At 42.8% G+C, this 12,313-nt stretch overlaps 1 protein-coding gene across 3 annotated transcripts in view; it reads left to right on the plus strand.

Moving 5' to 3' along the window:
- The window catches only part of EPHA1 (EPH receptor A1), a 105,306-nt gene that overhangs the window by 44,366 nt on the left and 48,627 nt on the right, over positions 1-12,313 (plus strand). Inside the window, exon 1 of one of the 3 annotated variants that reach the window (XM_061637702.1) lies at positions 3,085-3,179. The exons of the other annotated variants lie outside the window; for them this stretch is intronic. Within the exon in view, the coding sequence (XP_061493686.1) occupies positions 3,168-3,179 (12 nt within the window). The 5' untranslated portion in view covers positions 3,085-3,167. Of the gene's footprint in view, positions 1-3,084; positions 3,180-12,313 lie in introns of those variants that run through there. 3 annotated transcript variants of the gene reach the window in all.

The raw sequence follows: 12,313 nt of genomic DNA on the forward strand, positions 1-12,313 counted from the left end.
CTGAACTGGCGGTGACCGACCAGGAGAGAGACCTCGGGGTTGTAGTGGACAGCACGATGAAAATATCGACCCAGTGTGCGGCAGCTGTGAAAAAGGCAAATTCCATGCTAGCGATAATTAGGAAAGGTATTGAAAATAAAACAGCCGATATCATAATGCCGTTGTATAAATCTATGGTGCGGCCGCATTTGGAATACTGTGTACAGTTCTGGTCGCCTCATCTCAAAAAGGATATTCTAGAGTTGGAAAAGGTTCAGAAGAGGGCAACCAGGATGATCAAGGGGATGGAGCGACTCCCTTATGAGGAAAGGTTGCAGCATTTGGGGCTTTTTAGTTTAGAGAAAAGGCGGGTCAGAGGAGAAATGATAGAAGTGTATAAAATTATGCATGGCATTGAGAAAGTGGATAGAGAAAAGTTCTTCTCCCTCTCTCATAATACTAGAACTCGTGGACATTCAAAGAAGCTGAATGTTGGAAGATTCAGGACAGACAAAAGGAAGTCCTTCTTTACTCAGCGCATAGTTAAACTATGGAATTTGCTCCCACAAGATGCAGTAATGGCCACCAGCTTGGATGGCTTTAAAAGAAGATTAGACAAATTCATGGAGGACAGGGCTATCAATGGCTACTAGCTGTGATGGCTGTGCTCTGCCACCCTAGTCAGAGGCAGCATGCTTCTGAAAACCAGTTGCCGGAAGCCTCAGGAGGGGAGAGTGTTCTTGCACTCGGGTCCTGCTTGCGGGCTTCCCCCAGGCACCTGGTTGGCCACTGTGAGAACAGGATGCTGGACTAGATAGGCCACTGGCCTGATCCAGCAGGCTCTTCTTATGTTCTTATGTTAATATCATTGATCATTATATTCTTCTGGATAGTCTATCTGGAGTGGGAAATGGAGGCACTGCTGCAGTGGTGCCATTCCTTATCTGGACAGCCAATTCCAGAAGGCAGTTCTATTATGGGAACCTGCGAGGTTCTATTCTGTCTCATGTTAATTAACATTTAAAGTTACCTGGAGGTTTGAACTGAGGTGCCATCCATAGGTGGAGGATATCACTGTTATTTCTCCTTCTCATCAAATTTAAGTGAAGCAGTGGTAAATCAGTGTCTGGCTGCAGTAATGGATGAGAGCAAATAAACTGAAGCTCATTACAGATAAAAAATGATTTGGTTAGGTGACTCATCTGCTCAATGAAATGTTCATTCTGTGCTAGACCAGGTTGCACTGCACCTGAAAGAACCGGTTTGCACATTAGGGGTGTTCTTTGGTACCTTTTTATCACTGGGAGTACAAACTGCTTCTGCAGCATGGCGTGTCTTTTACCAGTTTCGGTTAGTATACTAGCTGCAGTCCTTCTGAACAGTGATAGGCTGGCCTCAATTACCCATGCACTGGTAACCTTAGGTTAGTTACTGTACTAGGCAATACTGGGGGCCTGCCTTTAAAGACTCTTCATAAACCGCAGTTAGTGCAACATGAAACTGCTAGATTACTAGCTTTATGAACACATTGCGCCTGTGCTATGCCAACTGCACTCACTCCCAGTCTGCTTTTGAGCCCGTTGATTCAAACTGCTGGATTTGATCTTCAGAGCTCTTCACATCTTGAACCAGGACACTCAAGGGATCACCTGTTTCCATTTTAACCTACTCATAAGCTAAGATCTTCAAATGGGGGTCTCCTGAGGGTACTGCTGCCATTTGAGTTGAGACAGGTGGATATTAGAGAGAAGGCCTACTCAGTTGTGGTGCCCCATTTGTCGAATACTGTACTCAGATAGGCTTGCCTGGCACCTTCCTCACTGACGTTTCAGTGCCTAGCAAATACCTTTTTGTTTTCCTAAAATGATTAGATATAATGCTAATCTTCTTTACAGTTTTATGCTGCTTTTATGATTTTTGTGGCCGTTTAGTTATTGTGGTGCTTTGTATTTGCAATTTAATTCTTTTATTTATTCCTGTAAACTGCCCTGGGAATTTGATTGGAGAGGTGGTATAAAAATACTTTAAATAAAATAAATAATAAATATCTTAAACCCCTTTCCTGGAAAATATCATTAATTTAGCCAGGCACCTTACAAATCCAACGTCTTTCCCTGCCTTCCTACCTGAAATCCTCTGCCTGGAAATACCAGTGGTTTAATCTGGTGCCATCTATATGTACAGGATGTGCTCTGCTGCCAGATTATGGGCTTGCCTTGTTGGGCATCCTGATATGAATCAATCTGATGCTATTGCCTTAACCATGAAGGGCAGGTGATCTTTTCTACAGGAAACAGCTAAACAAATGAGCTCGGACTGAGTGACTTGGGAGGGATCACAAACCTTCCAGTTTATCTGTCTATTATCCTGCCAGCAAATTCCTCTCCAACTTCCCTTGACATGTCATTCATAAGTTTATCAACCATATCAGGTATCATTTGCCTTGCTTTTGTGTTAGCCCAGAGAAACAGCATGTTCTCTCTAGAAGTCGCTTTGAGACTGATATTGAGGAAGAAAGACAAGTGGTATGTAATCTCTGGAAGGGACTCCATACAGTCACCGCAGCTCATCCATCTGTTAATAGGCCACCAAACACCACAGATGCTGTCTCTACATGCAGGGAGAATTCTTAAGCAATTGCACAATCTAAGTTTATTTGTCTAATGCTTTATGTTAAAGGAACACTTTAAGGGCCAAGTCAAAATTACAAAATTCCTGATAGGAAATTTGTGTGTAAAAGAGGTGGTGGGTGGTCTTGAGACAGACAAAAGCTAAATCACAAGCTGGTTTTGAAATACAACTAGAGCAGCCATTTTCAAGGGAGTGTCTTTGCTTGACTGCTTAAGTCTGAAGCAGGGTTCTATCAATATCCTCAGAAGAATACAAAATTGTAACATGGCCCATTGCCTTGCATTGAAGCAAAGTTTCTAGCACACTGTGGCTAGTAATACGCAAACAGGCACATTTACATTACAATCTTTAACTGGTTAAACAGTAATTCCCTTTATTTGTGTGAGGGATATCTAACAGAGAAATCTCCTAGCCCACAGCAAAGTACAATCCCCAAGATTCTTTGAGGGATGCCATGAAGAGTATAAGAGAAGACAAAGAGTTCTTAGATGGAACACTGGAGCAACAACAACAAAGAAAGTACAGGAGGTAGAACAACAACAGCATGTTGAAACAGCATGCAGAAGAGGGTGAGTGCAACCCTGTTATTCTTACTTGGGGTTTATCCAAACGGAGCGGGATAATCCATGGTTTCCATATTCGGTTTGTCATCTGATAGTCCTCACTTTGCCTTTTAGTTCGCTCTTTCACAATTAAAAAAAACGCTTTTTTGCACCCGCACACGCAGCAGTAAGACCCCTACATTCTTTTCGCTTTTTCCAAGCTCCGCCTCTAAACCCTCCCCCTATCAACCAGTTGGTCAGCAAAAAAATTACATATGCTCCTCTCCCCCTTTGCAACGAAGCACAATATGGCTGTAAAGGAGTTCTCGGCTCGGAAGGAAAGGCTGCTGGTCGGTTTCACGCCTGCCTTGTTTTTATTTGCGATATTACACTTAAACGAATGTATGCTTTTCTGCCGTTATTGATATTTAAGGAGATACACACGCTGGCAATTGCACTTATTTCTCCAAAAAAGCAAGAAATGTGTCACACACCCCTCCTTCTCCCTTTCTTTCCCAGGGAGAATGAAATTGACAAAGCTTTCCAGAGCAGGCGTGAAACCGACCAGCAGCAATTTTCTTGTTTGTAATTGCCATATTACACTTAAACAAATGTATGCTTTTCTGATTTGAAGCAAAAACCCCAGCAAGTAGAATGAAATTGACAAAGCTTTCTGGAGGCAGGCTGAAACCGACCATCCCCCCCTTTCTCGCTTGCTGTGCATTGCCTTCTCACCCAGAGTGGCCGCCCAGTTTGCAGGCTGGCAAAAAATAAAATGCATCTGCGCAGTAGTTGCAGATCCCCCCCAACACCCCACCATTGCAATGATTGGTTCAATTTTCCCGGGCTTATTCTCGCACATGCGCAAAAGTGCAGATACGTGATTGGCTGGAATGAGGAGAAGGGGCAAGGGGAAACGCCCAAGTACCGCCCATCAGCTGTAAAGTCCGCGGTATTGCATCCTAACTCCTGAAGGCACAGCAGATGATTCCCGATTTTAAGCAGCAAATCGCATTTTTGCCGGTATTGCAAGGAGTGGATTTAACCCGTGAAAATGCGTAACAACGCGAGACGTCATTTGGACAACCGAAAAATAATGAACACACATAGCGGGCGTGTCACACATTTTGCAGTCGTCTGGATGAGCCCTTGATCTCTCAGCATCTTTTGATACCATTGACCATGGTTTCCTTCTGGGCCGACTTGATGAGCTGGGTATAGGTGGTTCCGATCCTATCTCCAGGGTCGCTCTCAGAGAATAGCATTGGGTTACTGTCTTTTGGCCCCCTGGCAGTTATGCTGTAGGGTGCCGCAGGATACCATCTTGTCCCCCATGCTGTTTAACATCTATATGAAGCCCTTGGGAGCAGTCATAAGGAGATTTGAGGTGAGGTGTCAGCAGTATGCCTCTGAATTGGGAGTGGCCGTGCAAGCCCTGGACCGCTGCCTTGACTCGGTGGTGGGCTGGATGAGGGCCAATAAACTGAGTCTGAATCCTAGCAAGTTGGAGGTGCTGTGGATTGGTGGTTTCCGAGTTCGGATAATTGATCAGTTGCCTGCTTTGGACGGGGTTGTACTCCCTCTGAAAGAGCAGGTCCGTAGCCTGGGGGTGCTTCTGGATCCATCTTTGTTGCTAGAGGTCCAGGTGACCTCAGTGGCTAGGAGTGCCTTTTACCAGCTTTGGCTGATAAGACAGCTGCGGCCGTTTCTGGACCAGGATAGCCTGACCACTGTTGCCCATGCACTGGTAACCTCTAGGCTGGATTACTGTAATCCTCTCTATGTGGGGCTGCCCTTGAGGTTGGTCCGGAAGCTGCAGCTGGTGCAAAATGCGGCGGCGAGACTGCTCACTGGGGCAAGGTATCACCAACATGTCACCCCGCTGCTGAAAGAATTGCACTGGCTGCCCATTTGCTACCGGGCCAAGTTCAGGGTTCTAGTTTTGGTGTAAAAAGGCATATACAGCTCGGGACCAGGATACCTGAAAGACCGTCTTACCCCTTATATACCCAGTCGATCACTGCGCTCTGCAGGTGAGGGCCTCCTGCAGATATAATCTTATCAGGAGGTTTGTTCTGCACAATATAGGAAGTGGACTTTTAGTGTGGCGGCACCTACCCTGTGGAATTCCCTCCCTTTGAATATTAGGCAGGCACCATCTTTGCTATCTTTTCGGCACCTTTTGAAGACTTTCCTCTTTCAACAAGCCTTTTAGGTTGAGACCTATCCCAGTCTGTGTCTAAGTTAGAATTGTTCATTATGTTTTTTAATAATGTTTTTAACCCTTTTTTAGAGTTGTTTTTTTAAAATGTTTTTAACGCTGTTTTGTTTTAATGTATTTTAAAGTCTGTTTTTATGATGTTTTAAAGTGTTTTTAGTGCTTGCTTTGCCGCTCTGGGCTCCTTCTGGAAGGGTAGGATATAAATTAAATAATAAATAAATAAATAAATAAATAAATAAATAAATAAGAGGAAACTGTTGTGGAGAGCAAAAATGAAATGGAGCAAATTCTGTGGAAAAGGGTGACAGGAGCAGAAGAGCTGGTGGAACTATGTAACTGCTTTCAGGCACGTGAGGATGAGACTAGAAGACAGTCTGCAGGGGAAGAATTACAGAAGACCCTACATGACAGTGAGCAAGAGGCTGAAGCTCAAACAAACAGAGGCAATAAAACCACGCCCCACGACAAGAAGGAAAGAGCAGTAGTAGTGGGAGACTCCCTACTGTGTGGGATTGAAACCCAAGCATGCTTAAAAGATACATGGACTCACCAGGTATGCTGTCTCCCTGGAGGACAGATTAGAGATGTGACTGAAGGGTTGCCATCACTCATAAAACCCACTGACAGATATTCCTCTTCTTCTCATCCATATGGGAACAAATGATACTGCCAAGAGGAGATATAAGGAAATCACATCAGACTTTGAAGCTCTGGGAAGAAAATTCAAGGACTTTGGGACCCAGATTGTTTTGTTATCCATCCTTCTGGTACTTAGAACAGGAGTAGAAAGGGAAAGAAAAATATTCTGGCTGTATGACTGGCTACAAAGGTGGTGCCAATGTGAGAGATTTGGATTCTGGGACCACGGGCTATGCTTCCTGGAAGGTGGACTGCTGGCAAGTAATGGGCTGCACCTAACAAAGACTGGAAAGAATGTGTTTGGCCACAGCATGGAGAACTTCATCAGGAAAGCTTTAAACTGAATCCTAAGGGGGAGGGAGATGTAAAGTTCGTTCTAATGACTGACAACGGCTTGTGCACAGTAAGAGGAACTGAGAAAACAGCTCTATTGGGGCTCAGTAATAGTCTTCATAAAAATGTAGGAAGGAAACCAGGCCGTAAATCACATGGTCTTCGATATCTGCGTACCAGTGCCCAGAGTATGGGAAACAAACTGGACAAATTTTAACTCTTAATACAGGAGAATAAATATGACTTGATAGGTATAACTGAAACTTAGTAGGATGATTCCCATACAGCAATCGAAGGATATAACCTGTTCAAAAAGAACAGAAGGAATAAAAAGGGAGGTGGAGTCATACTATATGCTAAAAATATATATCGCTGCAGAGAAATACAGGAGGATGAGCTTAGTAGTTCCACCTAGAGTATCTGCATTAATATTAATAGGGCAAGGAATAAAAGGAACATGGTTGTTGGACCACCCAATCAAGGAGAAGACGAGGATGAAACTTTTGAAAAGCAAATTGTCAATGTTTTGAGGAGGCATTTTGTAGTAGCAATGGGGTACTTCAGTTATCCCAATATCTGTTGGGAGACAAATTCTGCCAAACATGGCCCTTCCAGGAAATCCATGATTTGTGTTGAAAATAACTTTCTCCTGCAGAAAATGGAGGAAGCAACTAGACAATCAGAAATCCTTGACTTGATTCTAACCAATAAAGATTACTTGGTGGATCAAGTGGCAGTTACGGGAACTCTGGAGGAAAGTGACCACTCTATACTTGAGTTCTTGATTTTAAAGGAAGCAAAAGCTGAGAGTAGCCATACGCTTACCCAAGACTTCAGGAAAGCAGATTTTAATAAACTCAGAACAATAGTAAGTAAGGTTCCATGGCAAGCAACCCTAACGAGGAAAGGAGTGCAAGACAGGTGGGAGTTTCTAAATAAGTAAATTCTAAAAGCACAATGGCAAACAATTCCATCAAGGAAAAAAGGGGGAAGACAGCAGAAGAAGCCAATGTGGCTTTACAAAAAGCTTAGAGATGACCTGAAAACAAAAAAAAGGCACTTACAGGAAGTGGAAGGAAGGCCAGGCCACAAAGGAAGAGTACAGACAGGTAGCATGGAATTGCAGGGATGGAGTCAGGAAGGCTAAAGTTGAGAATGAGCTGAGGTTGCCAAAAGCAACAAAAAAGTTTTCTTCAGGTACATCCATAGTAAAAGGCAAAGAAAAGAAATTGTGGTATAGCTACTCAATGAGGATGGCAAAATGATAACAGATGACAAAGAAAGGGCAGAAGTGCTCAATTCTACTTTGGCTCAGTCTTCTCCCAAAAGAGAGTCTATGACTCTCTGGGGAAGAGGCAGGATTGCAGCTTGAGATTGATAGAAAATTGGTCAAGGAATACCTAATCACTCTGAACGAGTTCATATCTGCAGGGCCCAGTGAACTGCATCCCAGAGTATTGAAGGCATTGGTTGAAGAACTCAGAACCACTGTCTATTATTTTTGCAAAATTGTGGAGGATGGGTGAAGAACAGAAGACTGGAGGTGGGCTAATGTTGTCCCTATCTTCAAGAACAGCAAAAAGGAGGAACATCTATCCCTGGGAAAATTCTGGAGCAGATTCTAAAGTGGTCAGTCTGTAAACAACTTGGAAACAATGCAGTGATTACTAGAAGCAAACATGGATTTATCAAGAACAATTCTGCTAGACTAATCTTATCTCATTTTTTTATCAAGTAACCTCCCTGGTAGCCTGTGGGAATGCTGTGGACATAATATATCTTGACATCAACAAAGCTTTTGACAAAGTGCCCCATGATATTCTGGTTAGCAAATTCAAAGTGATTTTGACAGGCTGGAGCATTGGGTTGAAAACAACAGAATGAAATTTAACAGGGTAAGTACAAAGTTCTACACCTAGGAAGAAGAAACCAAATGCCCAGTTATAAGATGGGGGATGCTTGGCTCAGCAATACAACATGCAAGAAAGATCTTGGAATTGTTGTTGATCACAAGCTGAATATGAGCCAACAGTACAATGTGGCTACAAAAAAGGCAAATGCCATTTTAGGCTGCATTAACAGAAGTATAGTTTCCAAATCACATGAAATATTAGTTCATCTCTATTTGGCACTGGTTAGGCCTCATCATGAGTACTGCATCCAGTTCTGGATACCGCACTTTAAGAAGGATGCAGACAAATTGGAAATGGGTTCCGAGGAGGGCAGCAAGGATGATCAGGGGACTGGAAACAAAACCCTATGAAGAGAGACTGAATGAACTGGGCATGTTTAGCCTGGAGAAGAGAAGACTTGAGGGGAGATATGACAGCACTCTTCAAGTATGTGAAAGGTTGCCACACCAAGGAGGGCCAGGATCTCATCTCAATGGTCCCAGAGTACAGGACACAGAAAAATGGGCTCAAGTTGCAGGAAGCCAGATTTGGACTGGACATCAGGAAAAACTTCCTAACTGTTAGTGTGGTACGACAACAGAATCAATTACCTAGGGAGGTGGTGAGCTCTCTATCACTGGAGGCCTTCAAGAGGCAGCTGGACAGTCACCTGTCAGGTATGCTTTAATTTGGATTCCTGCATTGAACAGGGTTTGAACTTGATGGCCTTATAGGCCCCTTCCAACTCTATAATTCTATGTATTTATAATTCTGTGACCAACCAATATAAATGTGTGGTGGAAATAAGCCCTGAAATACAGCTTCTTCCTTCTGTCAAGGACGGCAGCTGGGGCTTGGCAGTGCCAACTGGTAATAAACTTGTTTGTGTCCAATAGACATGGACATGGATTGCCTTCAAGTCGATCACAACTTATGGTGACCCTATGAATAGGGCTTTCATGGTAAGCGGTATTCAGAGGTGGTTTACCATGGCCTCCCTCTGAGGCTGAGAGACAGTGACTGGCCCAAGGTCACCCAGTGAGCTTCATGGCTGTGTGGGGATTCGAGCTCTGGTCTCCCAGGTTGTAGTCCAACACTCTGACCACTACACCACACTGGCTCTCATGTCCAACAGAAGCCAGTACGAATGACAAGGCACACAGGAAATAAATCTGTTCTGTTGTGTTGTTATAGTCTTTTTCCACCTACAGTAGCATTTTAAAGGGATTCACACACACACACACACACACACGGGTGCCTGCTATAAAGAAATTGTTAAACTAAATGTTCTCCAAAAGAGGAATGATTATATTTAAATCCCTAGGTTGAATTAAATAACACTACACAGTATGTGTGTTTGGCGTCCAGATAGTTTGAACAATGTATCTGAACTCCCAGCACATACACACACTCTTTCCTTTAAGGATGTGCCACTTCTCCACTCGGCTCCCTTTCATCCCTGTGCTTTAGAATCTGTAGACAAGGGCTATAATGAAGTTGGCTTTGTGTGCTTAGTTTAACAACTGCTCATCAAGAAACTCCGTAAACCCAAGAATATACAAAAGGATATCATCCCCACACAAGCACACACAATAAAAATCAAGCTCATTCCTGCACCCTGTAAAGAACTTCCTCTTTCTGAACTTTTTAATTCAGAAAAACACTAGAGATTGTGTAGATAAAAGAGCTTGTTGATTCCTGCAGGGCAGGTTGGATTATTAGCAATCCTGCCCCTCAGAACTGGAGGGAGTGTTGGCACTGCTTGCAGGGTTGTGTTAGATGCACACCCTTTCATTGGCAAGGGGCCAGTTGTAGCTCTGCAGGCCAAAGGATTCTGCTCCTGGCGAGGGGTTGTATGATGTCATTTCTTGGTTTCATGTTTCCAGGCTGGGCATGGCCGCTTCAGGTTGAAGCATCCACTTTATAATGACTAATGCAGGAGGTCTCTATAGTTTTCTTCTGACCAATGGCCACCATAGCCAAGAAGGCTTTTCTCTTATTACCACAACTTCTGGCTGCTCATTAGGATCCACCAAGGCCTAGTTCTTCTTACTGAGGTAGTAAATCCTGTGTGTGGTACCCTCATTTTTAATGGGACCTTCCTCCCCCCTTTTTTGCAATACAAATTGCAGGTATGTATATGGGCAATTCGGCTTTTTTGGGTTTTTTTTTAAACCCTGTACTTAAGGGTGGAGCTATGGGACTAGTGTCAGGTCAGGTGTAATTTGCCCTTTACATCTTCAGACTGCAAATAAGGGCACATAATTGTTCCTACTTGGGATTTTTTTTTAAAAAATCCACATTAAAAAACACAAGCATTTGTGTGCAGAGAATTTTTTTTTGGATGGAGAAGCATTCAGTCATGTGAGGTCCCACCTGCAGTCTGATGTGGTACAACCCAGCTGTAGCGTACAACGTTAATGAAACTAAGCTTTGGGGAAGTAAGATTATGCTGGAAATTGTGGCATCTATAAACTCTTGCTTCTGAATTTTAGTGTTACACTTGAGGCTGCGTGGAGCACGTAGAGATTGTCTATGACAATATTATAGGGCTAGGATCTCTTCTCGATCGTCCCAGAGTGCAGGACACGGAATAATGGGCTCAAGTTGCAGGAAGCCAGATTTCAACTGAACATGAGGAAAAACTTCCTAACTGTTAGAGCCATACGACAATGGAACCAATTATCTACAGAGGTAGTGGGCTCTCCAACACTGGAGGCATTCAAGAGGCAGCTGGACAGCCATCTGTTGGGAATGCTTTGATTTGGATTCCTGCATTGCGCAGGGGTTTGGACCTGATGGCCTTATAGGCCCCTTCCAACTCTACTATTTATGATTCTATGATATTATTCACTAATAGGCAAAAAACCTTGCAGTTTAAGAACATACCTATAGCCCACAGATATTTCTATTAAACTTTAAAAAACAGGGAAATTGGACAGCTATAGTGAATGCAGCAGGGGAGCAGGAGACCTGACTTCCTCTCTGAATTTGTAAAAATGCAAACACAATTTGGGTTGGTCTTTCACAGTCCAATCCACTTGATGTGTAGCTTGGAAGAATTTGGTAAGATGTGCCTCTGAGCATATGGTGAGTGGTGGCAACATCGGCCATCTCCAAAGATGGAGAATTATATTTTTGTATGTTTGTTGGTGTTCTTCTTACTTTGCTTCTTTCCTGTGTTACTAATGTTTCTGCAGATAATCTAATCTAGAATATTTTATTTCCCTTTTTATTCATTCTAGAAATCTGTGTCAAATTTATTTTTATTAATTTCAAAGCCTTTTTATTGGTCAATGTCATATGATGGTGAAGACAGCTTTTTGTGTTTCAAATTGGAAGTTATGTTCTATATCTATTTGGGGTGCATTAACAGTTGAATCTGAAATTGTAGTTTGATGTAAAATCAGACAGATTCCAATATGTTGCTACTTCAGCAATGACTCTAGCTGCTGGAAAAAAGAGGATGCATGTTTTCAACCTGCTATGTTTAAAGCACTTCATTTAGGGCAAAGTGGGCATGGTCAATTAAAAACACAGAGCACACCAAGAATTTTGCTAGAATATATTTCACCTCCCACTGTTTTATCTTGTGCAAACTGAGACACTCCTGATGTCCACTGGAGACTATTCTGCACAATAATCAATGCCATTATTCCACACTTATTTTTGGAGATTTTTTAGTGTAAATTTTGCAAGGTGTTACTGTACTTCACATATTCACAGAAATAGAAACAAAAGAAAATTATTTCGTATAAGAAACTTCACTAAAATTGCAAAGTAGATCAGTCATATTTAAAGTGACCATCTGAACTATATCAACTGTCTTAATAATATTGCTTCGTCCCTGCTAAAACAAGATCAGCACAGCTCATCTTCTTTCTATTATTTGGGCTGATTGCAAGTGTTGCCACCACTCACCATATGCTCAGAGGCACATGTTACCAAATTCTTCCAAGCTACACAGCAAGTGAAAGACCAACCCAAATTGTGTTTGCATTTTGACCAATTTGTAGGCAGTCCAATATCTCAGAGAGGAGGTCAGGTCTCCTGCTCCCCTGGTGCATTCACTATAG

The sequence above is a fragment of the Rhineura floridana genome, chromosome 1, assembly GCF_030035675.1.
Source record: "Rhineura floridana isolate rRhiFlo1 chromosome 1, rRhiFlo1.hap2, whole genome shotgun sequence".
Taxonomy (NCBI): Eukaryota; Metazoa; Chordata; class Lepidosauria; order Squamata; family Rhineuridae; genus Rhineura; species Rhineura floridana.